The sequence below is a fragment of the Colias croceus genome, chromosome 4 (genome assembly GCF_905220415.1).
Source record: "Colias croceus chromosome 4, ilColCroc2.1".
NCBI lineage: Eukaryota > Metazoa > Arthropoda > Insecta > Lepidoptera > Pieridae > Colias > Colias croceus.
The window spans coordinates 348,369-360,888 of NC_059540.1; the positions used below are offsets into that span (position 1 = coordinate 348,369).

Below are 12,520 nucleotides of genomic sequence, written 5' to 3' on the forward strand. Positions count from 1 at the left end.
GAAACATTAATCAAAACAAACGTTTACAAAATAGCAAACAGAAAATACTTATACATGTATGTATGTACGTATAATATATTGAGAATAGACGTACTTCGTATCGATCTATTCATTATAATATTATCTACCTAACTTTCCCGCCTTTCAAACAGTTTTGGCGAGCGGGAGACCAAAGAGATAATATAATTTCACCGGGCATCATTTTAAATCTATATCGAGTCTGCTAACTGTACCAAGATAAAATTATAGAAATGTTTATAAAGTAATTTAAAATAAAACGCTAAAATAGACTTTGTCGGCCAATACGAGGGAATCCCCGTAAAATGCAATATCAACACTATTGTAAAATTAATATTTTATGATTATTAATAATTATGTATAACATTTCATTCACAGTTCAATGACCTCTGACTTGTTTTCATACTAATGTTTCCCATTTCTGTTTTAATGTTAGTGAAAATGTGAAAATTTTGGTTAGTTTTATATACAGCAGCAGTAGTACAGCAATAGTGATCAATGACTAAGCTACTAGACTACAAGCCCGCATAGGAAAAAAATATGGGTCAATTGAACCACCAGGGGACATATCTAGAACGATAGAAGAGCATAAAATAATAAGATTCATCACTATGCCGTCACTTGTAAGCTGTCCAACTGAGTGCAGATGAGAATTCAAAAGTACAGGTAGACTCGGTAAATTTTGGTCATATATTTTTGTACGGCATTCTTAACCATCGATAGCATAACAGTGTCGACACTGTTGCTGTATGGCGTGCGTAGGAAGAAAAAGAATTTAGTGCCAAAAAGCAAAGCTAACATCGATTTGTAGCAAAGGCACAACAAAAAGAGCGGAAAGCTACATAAACTACATATTATGAGCATCTTCTTGACCTACTGCCCGTTGTGCAATGCAGAGCTACCTAAAAAATTTTTAACCTCCCTTGATAATGACGTTTTTTTCAATTTGGAACTTTGTAACCAACATCGAAGATTATTCGCTTTTTGACTAACAAGAAATTAAAAAGCTAGCTCAAAAAAATTGAATCCTGAAAATAATAGTTACCTTACATTTTAATTATTACTTCTCGTAACATTTTTATGTTATGAGAATAGACCATGGATATGGCCACGACAGATTTCTGCTGTAGAAAACAGAGTTTTATTTTTTGAAATTTGATACCTACTCATTTGCGAGCAAATTGCGACACTTGTACACTCTAACTTAATTAAACTATAGGTCCAACCTTGGGTCCAACATACATAATTATTATTCGTATGTACGTAGTTAGTATATTATTATTAGTCTGTCATCTGTGATATTATATATGTACTTACTTCAAAAATAAAATCCTCTTTAGTGCAGTTGAGTAATAAATCGAAGAGGATCACATTAAGTAGGCCGCTTATGGTCATATTTCGCAGAATCACTCCTTATTGAATGTGTCACATTCACAGAAACACATCAACTTTTTCTCGCCTCTCTGAACCGTGTTTGAATATTTTTCCTTAATCTTATTTTGGCATGTCAATGGCATATTTTATACCTATTTATGAAACAAACAGCATTAATTTTGTATTTTTTTGTGTCTTTGAATAATGATCTTCCCATGAGCAGCTCACCGCAATAAATTATTGTTGCAGTAATGATATAATTTGTTATGTAATCTGTTGTATATATTTATGATAATAAAATAATATTAAGTATGTTTGTAACTGTTATAGTAGCTCAGAAAAAAAATTGGATAAACTACTTTCCCGTTTTATTAATAAATGGAAGTTAAGTGTTAAATATTAAAACAAACATACAAAAAATGTAGGTATTCGCTGAGGACAGGATTCGAACCTGCGCGGGTAGAACCCATTGGATTTCAAGTCCAACTCCTTAACCACTCGGACACCTCAGCTGTGGTGGTTCGTGTGAAAATAAATATCATTAAAATCGTGTAAAAGTGAATATACCTGCAACTTTATTGACATAGATGGTTCATTGGTTCACTCTATTATTAATTGTACATTATGCTTATACGTTTTTAAATAATACAAGCGATATACCTAACTGCTATATAAAATCTATGCTATTTTTTCAGCTGTCTGCAAACGAATTCCTCCCAAATCAAAATCAGCATTGACATAATTTCGCTAAATTGTGCTCAGAGCAAAGCAAATGTCTTTTCTCTCGAATTTCATCCAAATCGGTTCAGCGGATTAACCGAAAAGATGAGACAGAAGAGATAAGTAGGTATTAGGTATAAAGCATTCTGTTCAACAATAAATCTTAAATTATATTATATAGGTACGCAATGCAAATATTTGTCCTTGTTGAGACGAGAGAAATATAAATATGTAAGTATTAGAAATATGCGCTATTGTTAGTTCTGCTGTATTCAAACATTGCTTGTTTGACGAATGTAATCGATTTCAACACGATTAGCAAAGCATCTGTTTTAAGTTGAAACGAGCATTTAAATAAAATACAAACCAACTATGTCATTAAAGCTGTAGGTAAAGCGTTTTTACACGATTTTAACGATAGTTATTTATTTTCACATGTGATTTCACAGCTGAGGTGTCCGAGTGGTTAAGGAGTTGGACTTGAAATCCAATGGGTTCTACCCACGCAGGTTCGAATCCTGTCCTTAGCGAATACATTTTTATATCCTTTTATATCTTTATTTTCTTAAGAATAATCTATTTTTGTGAAATAAAACATACGAAATTAATAAAAAAGATACTCTACAACTATTTACAAAAAGAAACTACACTTTTAATGTAATATAGAGTATTGAACGGGAAATCTTATACTTAATATTATATAACTTTATCAGAAAAAAATAGAAAAGATAAAAATATTCTAAGTTTTGGCAGGTTTCCGTTGTCAGCTAAGGTCTTGCTTGCTTATGGTCAGCTTGTTGTCTGGTAATAAATTTAATTCAGCTTGGCAAGACTGACTCGTACGTCGTCGAATGTTAAAATGATTTTGTCAAATGTCAAATTGACAATCATCTAACAAAAGTTGTGCGTGTACCTGCGGCCTGCCCCTACTCTGCCTCTTGCCCTTCAGGGCCATAAAAACAAGAATTATACAGGAACGCTGGTTTTCGTTATGTTTAAGTTTCGATAATTGCGTTTTGATTCAAGCAATAATGAATTTATGGCACTGGACGTAGCCTGGAAGTGGGGATTTTAGTGAAATCCAATGAGTTTCGTGTTGTGATTAGTGAATACAAGGACGCGGATGTAAAATGCCTTGCGAGAGCTGCGCCGTGCAGTTCAGCGTGTTCAAAAGGAAACGACCATGCTCTGAGTGTGAACGGTATTACTGCAGCGCGTGCCTGCGCCGAGGCGGCGGGATCATGTGCGCCCCTTGCCGGGTGCTCTCCACCAGACCCCTGTCCAGACAAACCATAGCCCACCTGAAAGTCCGCGATCTCCAATGCTTCCTCCAGCGACAAAATGTTTCCACGCGAGGCTGTGTTGGTAAGTTATACGAAATTGGGAATCTTCTAGAAAAATAGATAAACTTATGCAAACTTTGACCTCATGATGAAAACTAAATATGCATGGTTTATTTTTGAAGTCATTGATGACTTGCTTCTTATCTATTCATATATCACGCATAGTATAAAAATTAGGTAAATAATAATAGAAGACAATTATATTCATAGTTACTAATGATTAAATACTGTTTATTCTAAGAAATACTCAATACCTATATTATTGCAAATGATAAATATGTATATTCATAGTTTAAAAGTAATAATTTTAGGGAATATATATTGTTTTTATTTAATTATAAATGAGTTATCTATGTCTAGATACTAAAGTCATCCAATATTGTATTTGAACATGTTTGCTATCTAAAATATTATTATAAAAAAATGTGTTAATTTTCTCACATACAGCAGTTGATTTTCTTACTATCCCGCTATGCAATCATTGAGTGTTTATATAAACATAGTGCATGATTCATTTCAACAAGAGTTGTTTTCTTTTATGTATTTAAGAGGATAATTTCCACAGAGATATTAAGCTATTGCATAGCTTCTATCGCGGGCCTTGAGTGCGGGGAACGAATCGAGATATTCCGTAACGAAAAAACCTCACGCTCCCCACTCCGATGGGTGGAGGTGTGGCTTGAAGGCATAGCATGTAATAGCTTTACCGCAGCAGTCTCCGAGTGCCATATGTCGTTTTTTTATTTTTCATTAGTATTTATTTAAAATTCATTTTTAGTATATTGCACTGAGAATGAGATGAGTAAAACTAAGTAGAAGACGAGGTTTGATTTTAGTTTTACATATATTCCTGTCAACTACCCAGCTTTCAGCCCAGAATCCAGATCAAATAATTTTTGCCTGTACAACAATTTATTATTATTATAATATTCAATTTGATTATTTCATTTATTCACAAATCACAACTAATAGGTATTAGTAAAGATAAGTAATTTATTTCATATAACATGAAATGAAAAATTTTCAGAAAAAGAAGAGCTCCTAAGCCTCTGCATCTCACACGTGAACAGCTCAGCGTACCGCCGCCGCGGTCCGCGCGCCGGCGCCAGTCCGTTCACCAGCACGCTAAAAGGCATCACAAATAACATCAACGACTTCATCACATCCACCTTCGATCTGAGGAACACTGCGCAGCCTGCACCGCCTCCTAATAGAAGTAAGTTTTTGTCTGTTATATTATAATCAGTAGGATCCTATGTAATTATAAGATTAATTAATGATTTATTTTTCCTATATCCCAAGATTGTCTGGAATAAATTTAAGCAATAAGGCTGCCAAATTGTACATTTATTTTAAGTTACCTATTTGTTCTGTAAACATTATTTTTGTGTGCATTGTACAATAAAGCGTTTTCTATTCTATTCATATTCTATAAGAAATACATATTAATTTTTCAGTTTGTAATCTTGTAATAATATGCATGTGCACATAATTATTTTTGATTAATTTTTGTAATCTTTTTCAGGTAGTTGTTTCAATTCAGCTCATGCACACACACCCTCCAGTGGAACGGAGAATATTCAACCAAATATTAACAATTCTGACCGAAGGTTCACAACCACTCCAGGTAATTATTTCTAACACTTATTTTAAAACGTAATATTAAAAAATAAATACATGTCACTGGAATTAATAAAAGCATAAAACTGTTTCACAAAGTAATAAGTCTTACATCATCACATTTGATCTGTTTTCAATGATAATCAAAAATATGAAACAACACACTAAATCAACATAAATATTGAATACATAAATAAATTAAACCAGGTGGTGAGCAAGACATCCGCGTGCCCGTACCGGAGCCCGCGGTGTCCCGCAGCGAGTCGTCGGGCAGCGTGCGCGTGGATACAACCGACTGCTTCGAGATAGAAGACCTGGATGATACCGGCTGGGAGTTTGTCACACGACCGCCTGCGGAGCCGCTGCCCAATGGTAAATAAAATAAATATGGTAAATAAAAATAATCCACCGTGTGGTTGCCAATAAACCACTGTGACACTATGTTACTGCATGATTGCACCATAACTCCACTAGAAATGGCATGTCTACACTGTGGCACTATGAAACGATTGCACCAATGGCAGTAAAGTTTAAAGTCTAAGTATCGCTTATTATAAAACTCTGCCTGATACAAGCATAGGCAGAGTTTTGCTTCAGCCAATTTTTAAGCGTTATAGTGAATTCATTGTTTATATTTTCATGTCAGTGTCTAATCATCAAATTTTACATAATATATAAATTATTCACCGATTCGGAAAGGAGTTTCAATAGAAATGAGCTGTCTAGAAACGGTAGTTGCTCTCAGCATAAAACAAAAATTTAAATACAACATCCATCCACAGATTCAGAAGTGCTAATCACAAGCCACACTATCCCACCACCGAACAACTCAAGCGAGCGTATAATCGAGCGGGCGGCTTCAGAGCTGGAGCTGTACCGGCCCGAGTCGGCCGACACCGCGCGCTCCGACACTGCAAGTCTGCAGGACGAGCCCGTCATGCAGGATGGGATCAAGGATGAGGATGGTAGGATTATGTGCTGTTAGACTGTTGGAAAATTTAGTTGTGTGGGTAATGTTAGAATATTTATTCGTATTAGCACCTAATTTCGTGGGAGGAATGTTTAATTATTTTTGTTTACCATAATGAAATACTGTATTGTAGACGCGTAGGCAGAGTTTTGCTAATTTTACAGTGTGTTATTTGTATAAATATTTTAGTTTTATGTAAGAGTAAAAGGGTCGTTGAATGTCGAATTTGTTTGTAGACCATGGTCCATATTAAAAAAAAATTGGTTGCCTGTAAAGTCGGTATACGGGCGAAAGTTTTACGTGACAACGACTTTTTATGTCTGTCTCTCTCGCTCTTAGGCGGGTTAACCATGCCCGAGTAGAAGGGACGCGTGCCTCTCACTCGCTCTCATTGTGAGCGCATAACGTGAGCGGAGGGTAACTCAGTTTCTTGAAGTGTCACCCGGCAAACCAATTTATAAGACGTTGTCACGTCAATAAAAATCTTTTGGATACTAAGATCTATTGCTTTCGCTCATTAGAAGACCAATAGACATATAGGCAGAGTTTTGTTTCAAACATATTTTGAGCAGGATTGTGAATCACAGAATTTGTTTACTTTAATCCTTTGTAAACTTTGCAGATAGTCCAAAGCATATAAACCTGGAGCACATAAAACAAGCGTCAGATTTAGACGCGTTGAATGTGAAACAACTTAAGGAGCTACTAACCCGCAACCGCGTGGAGTACCGCGGCTGTCTCGAGCGGAAGGACCTGCTCGAGAGGGCCAAAATGCTGTGGAGGGACCACGCTAAATATAAAGATGGTGAGATCATATGAAAAGTACTTCATAAATTGTGTAGTTCAAAGTTACAGTGTAAAACAGCGGTCCAATATATGACCCTTGAGGTACTCCTTGCCCTTAATCATAAGAAATTTGTGATACTTTATTTCGTTTTGTGTATAATTATAATTTATGTGACTCAATTTTGTACAGCGCGTATGCTTATAATAGTGAAAAATGTAAATTATTTTGCATATATAAAAATAAACATGTAAGAATATAATGGAAGAACATTATCAAATGCTTTCGTAAAAACATGTAGTCTTTGAAAAATTTAGCGTCGAACTTTTTCTTTACATATTAAATTCAATCAATCGATTGTTTTCAAATTCACACACATATACACAATTAATAATAATGGATTGACATAATATTATGTATAAAATAAATAAAAAGTTCGGCGTCATTTTCTTTCTGTTAGTATTTATGTTTTTACTACCGTAGCCTGCTCTGGATATTAGGACACAAGTTCAACAATCAACTATCGAACGAAACAGTTTTTCTGGTATGCTAATTTCGTAACCAGTCATTGAGTATTATAAATAACTAGACTCACAATCGCCCATGAATAGGTCGTCAAAAAATGTTCCGAGTGGTCTTGCATAAAACATTCATTGAAATAAACTCCTTATTTCGTGGCACAAAATATGTTCAATATCTATTGGATCGTTCATAAGAATGCCTAACACACGCTCACTATTGCGAATCTAGTTATTTATTATACGTCAATATCACCAATATAATAGTAAGTAATTCGGAAATGTATGTATTGGTATGGGTGCAGAGATCGACAACCTGCCGCTGGAGGAGTGCTGCAAGATCTGCTTCGCGGCGCCGCTGGAGTGCGTGCTGCTGGAGTGCGGCCACATCGCCGCCTGCACCGCCTGCGCCAAGCAGCTCGCCGAGTGCCCCATCTGCCGCCAGTACGTCGTGCGCGCCGTGCGCTTCTTCCGCTCCTGAGTCCAGGACTAGTTCTCCCCTGTGCATATCACAATATGGTATTACTTACGCTCCTGCGCCCTATCTACCCCACCCTAGCTCTACGCCAAGTACCATTGTTCTCTTCTGCATCTGCTCTACCGTTCCTCAGCCATCCACCCTTTTGCCCCGTGCTAACTCTGTTCCAATTTCGACAGTGTCGCAGTATTACACTTTTTCCGCTCCTGAGCCATTCGCTTAGTCAATCCCAACCGCCCCTTTGTTCCGTACTTCTTCTGGCCCTATCTATATACGGCCTCATCCGCCCCGCGCCAAATCTACTTAAAGTCAAACATTAATATAAATTCCGTTCCTGAGTAAAGTAACTTCACTTTTCCTGCTTCTGATTCCTCTCCATTATCTCCTCCGCTGCCGCGCCTATCCCACGTCCCCAATGTCCAATCATCTTTTTCTATCTCCCATTTCCACCAAAGCTCTATACCTAATCCTGCCCAATGCAAAGGACATTACTCCATTACGCCAATATAGGACTATTTCCTGCCTCCAAGGACAATATTTAGCTGTGAAATTGCAAATCTAAATAACTCTTTAATATGACTAAAATCACTCTTATATATCTATCCATTTTCAACATCATTCAGTTATTATATTCCTATTTCTAAAGGTTTTCTTAATTATGTCTAATTCCCGAATAGTCCAGGAAAATTTTCAACATTCAATAATAATAATTAACAATTTGTATGCTTCCAATTTGACGTTATCTAACTGCTTAAAAAAAGCGAAAAATTAAAAATCAATGTTATTGAAGTTTAGTGCATTAGGGTAATTGTGAATGTTGGGTAAATTTTAGTTTCGACTTGTGTAGGCTTGAATAAAATAACAATCATATTTTTAAAGCAATCATTCGAGAATTTTACATTATTGGAATTATACCATCCGGAATTACCCTAAAGCACCTTATATTAAATATGTGCTAAAGAAATTGTCAGGAGCCAGAAACTTAAGGAACTAGGCTGTGCAAACAGACTTGACTAAATCTTAGTTTTGAGGATTTTTGAGTTCTAGTCTTTACTTCTCTTGTTTTATTTGATAGTGATATGGTTTAGAAAGGCTTATTGTTAAATGTTTTATCTTTAAAATTCACTTTATTGCCTATTATATGAAAGAGAATAAAATAAAATTATAACGAAATTAAAACACGATTTTATGCCCGTAATTATTTTAAATGAATTAAACTTTGGGTGGATAAGTTTATAAAACAAGAAAAAATCAGAAAAATAGGGGAATAAAACTTTTTCCGTTATTTTTTAATTCTTTGTAAAAAAATTTATAAATATAATGGGCAATGAAGCTATATTCATTCCTAGATTAGTCTAAGATTCGACACACGTGCGTTATAAATTCATGCAAAGGTAACTGAAGTCAATTGTCGTTTAAATCCTCGAATAGATGTAAATGGATGTTGCAAATTACGCGGAAAAAGTAAGATGGGGATAAAAAATTTTTTATAGTATTTGGTAATAAAATAAATTAAGCATTCCAGAACTGTGAATTCGAGTAACGTCAATCGTTTTATTAGACGACCGTAAATCTTTGTCAATAAAATTAATATTTCGTACTGATTTAAAAGTTAAAAATAAATCATCAGTAAGAGCTAGCGCGCACGAGCAACTTCACATCTTCACTAAACATCAACTGTATGGGCTAGTAAGAAAGTGCGCGCACGGAGCGACGCAACTCCCCATAGAGCTGATGGGAGAGACAAAATAGTTGCGGAGACAAAAGTTGCTCTTGCGTGCTAGCTCTAAGAAATCTTGATTATTACATATTTGAGACTACTGGTACATGCATTACCGTCTTTACCATAGGGGCACAGGGGGCCAGTGCCCAGGGCCCCCCATCGTCTGGGGGCCCCCCTGGAGGAGATGACAGACATTTTTTCTCATATAAATTTATGTGAAAAAATTTGTATACCTAGTTTGGTTTCAAAGGGCCCCCAATTCTTGTGTGCCCAAGGGCCCCGGCATAGTCTAAGAGGCCCCTGGGTACATGTGTCGAATGTTAGACGGTCGCTTAGTTCATTAGCCTCTCGGTATTTGCACTGATGTATTCATAATATTGTTTTTGTAAATAGTTATAGTTAATGCTATTTTTAACCGACTTCAAAAAAAAGGAGGAGGTTATCAATTCGGCCGGTATATTTTTTTTTTTTTTTTTTTTTTTTTTGTTTGTACACCGATTACTCCGAGGTTTCTGAACCGATTTACGTGATTCTTTTTTTGTTCGATGCAGGATGGTGTCGAATTGGTCCCATAAAAATTTTATTCGGCTAGGCCCAGTAGTTTTTATTTTATGAGCATTTTTGTCTGTACTCGATGACTTAATTGGAATGTAGCAAGTAACTTTGATTCACTTCCCGGTAACCGATTGAGCTGAAATTTTGTATAAGTGTGTAAATTGGATAGCGATGAAACATTATCATGACATAGAGCTGATTTGATGATGGAATTGGAAGGTCACAAGGTCACAGGTCAAGGCCATAGGAACTCAGTAATATATTGACTCAACTTTATCGAGTTTGGGCTCGTTTGATTCGTGTTGAAAATTACACTAAAAAGTATTAAATAAAATTAACTGCGTTAAAAACAACCGACTTCAAAAACGGAAAAGTAAAAAATAAAAAAGATTTGATATTATTAATTACTACATATTATTTAGATGTGCTATTTATTAAATAGGTTTGAAGTCGGTGCCAAACACTAAGCACTTAGTATTAAGCCCGTGCACCGACATCAAACCTATTTAATAAATAGCACATCGAAATAATATGTAGTAATTAATAATATCAAATCTTTTTTATTTTTTACTTTTCCGTTTTTGAAGTCGGTTGTTTTTAACGCAGTTAATTTTATTATATATCGAAATCGTATTTTAAGACTCATTTATATTTTTATGGAAGAATTAAATTAAATTTTGGAACGTTTTCATGGATTGTACGAATATGGTTCGTTTATTTTAAAATAATTTTATTAATCATTGTGTAAACTATTTTTAATTTTGAGACATACATTTCGTCACTACATTTTATATCATGAGATTTATCTATTAAATATGACTGTTAAAGGAAATCATGAATTTGTTATTAAAATAATTATTTTGTTTAGACGTTTTCGAGCAACATGAAATAAAAATGTATTTTAGAATATTGGAAAGTTAATTATTAGACGCAAATTGCAATGAAATGAATTAAAATGATAATGAAGGCCGGTCCTCTCGCTGCGGACGATCGGCAGCGAATCGTTGTTGTTAGTTTTCTAATTTTTGTACAACGCCACACTTGTAAATATAGAATATCACAGAGAAATGTTTTTTTATTTATATATACCCAATGTTTTTGAGAGTAACCATTATTACAAACATTTAAAAGTTTAATTCAAATTATAAATGCAGAAATACTGTTTTTGAATGCATAAAACGCAAACTTGTGTGTACAAAATTATCATAAAAAATCTTGGTCGATTATTTTTTGCCTTAACCGATTATGAATAGTTTGAGAACAGTATGAAAAAAATCATTCATTCATTCAAAAAATCAATCACGCAACACTTAGCTAAGTGGGCGTGGCAGTAGTTACCTATCAATGAAAAATGTTACTCCCGCTCTACACGTACCGGCCACAGACATGCCACAGAGCAAGAAATATAGGTAGGCCGTTACTGAACGCGAGCACAGTATTAAGATAATGTTTATTGTAGACTAGCTGTGAGCTCCTGTTGGTCTTAGTGTGATGATATATATATAACCTTTTAAAATTTTTCAATTCGGACCTAGTTCTTGAGATTAGCGCGTTAGAAACAAACAAACAAACTCTTCAGCTTTATAATATTAGTATAGATTGTACTACTGTAGCGCGAGTTCATTTCAAGCCGTATAATTAGAGCAATTTTAAATAATTCGTTGTAAAAAAAATACACATTTGTTTACTTAAATTTTATTATTATATTCTTAAATACTTACTAATGTAGACACAAACAAAATAAAAAATACCACGCATTTTAAAATAATCACGCGCAACTACATATTTATAAACGCGTGTTTGAGTGGATTGTTTTTTTAATGAAAATTAAATAACTATATTGGAGTCTTTTTTTTTTTCAGCCAAAAACTAGTAAATTATAGTCGAGCCAATTTAATAGGCAACATTTGACGTCTATCAATTTTATCTTCGAAGAGAGGTAACCTCACACCTGCTTAAAAACATCGATTAAAGTGAATTAATCGATACGGATTTGAAACATTTGTCAATCGAATTTATTAATTTATGATGATTTTTATTCACAAGTAATCAATGCATTCGATTCTAGATGTCAGATTTCGATTTTTAGAGTAACGTCTCTGCTATTTAAAAAGAAAAAAGGTTTATTGACACAAAATTGTAGCGACGTCAGTTCTTCAATTCAGAAATTGTTTATTATGTTTAGTATGGTTTATCAGTAGAATGAAATCTTAAAATTACTTGTATCGGTCATTATTATTATAAATATGTAATTATAATTGAAAAAAGTTAAGCAAATGTGCAGTTCTAACAAAACGAAATATCATGTTATTCTATGTCGTCGTTACTAGGTTACGTTGTTGAATTTTGTTGAACTGTCAAATGTTGCCTATTAAAATGGCTCTACTATAATAGCTAAATTGAAATATAAAGTCAAT

General features: G+C 34.5%; 1 protein-coding gene and 2 non-coding genes across 3 annotated transcripts; 2 read left to right on the forward strand and 1 right to left on the reverse strand.

Annotated features, from left to right (window-relative positions):
* Nucleotides 1–1,822: 1,822 nt before the first annotated feature.
* Trnas-uga lies at nucleotides 1,823–1,904 on the reverse strand. Its single transcript has one exon. It is a non-coding gene; the product is annotated as a tRNA-Ser (tRNA).
* Nucleotides 1,905–2,560: 656 nt separating this feature from the next.
* On the forward strand, nucleotides 2,561–2,642 carry Trnas-uga. The gene has a single exon. It is a non-coding gene; the product is annotated as a tRNA-Ser (tRNA).
* Nucleotides 2,643–3,018: 376 nt separating this feature from the next.
* Nucleotides 3,019–9,956, forward strand: LOC123691255 (E3 ubiquitin-protein ligase RNF34). Its single transcript, XM_045635558.1, has 7 exons — nucleotides 3,019–3,477; nucleotides 4,483–4,671; nucleotides 4,981–5,082; nucleotides 5,283–5,447; nucleotides 5,858–6,040; nucleotides 6,668–6,850; nucleotides 7,653–9,956. The coding sequence occupies exons 1-7, from the start codon at nucleotides 3,243–3,245 to the stop codon at nucleotides 7,826–7,828; spliced, it is 1,233 nt and encodes a 410-aa protein (XP_045491514.1). The 5' UTR covers nucleotides 3,019–3,242; the 3' UTR covers nucleotides 7,829–9,956.
* Nucleotides 9,957–12,520: the final 2,564 nt, after the last annotated feature.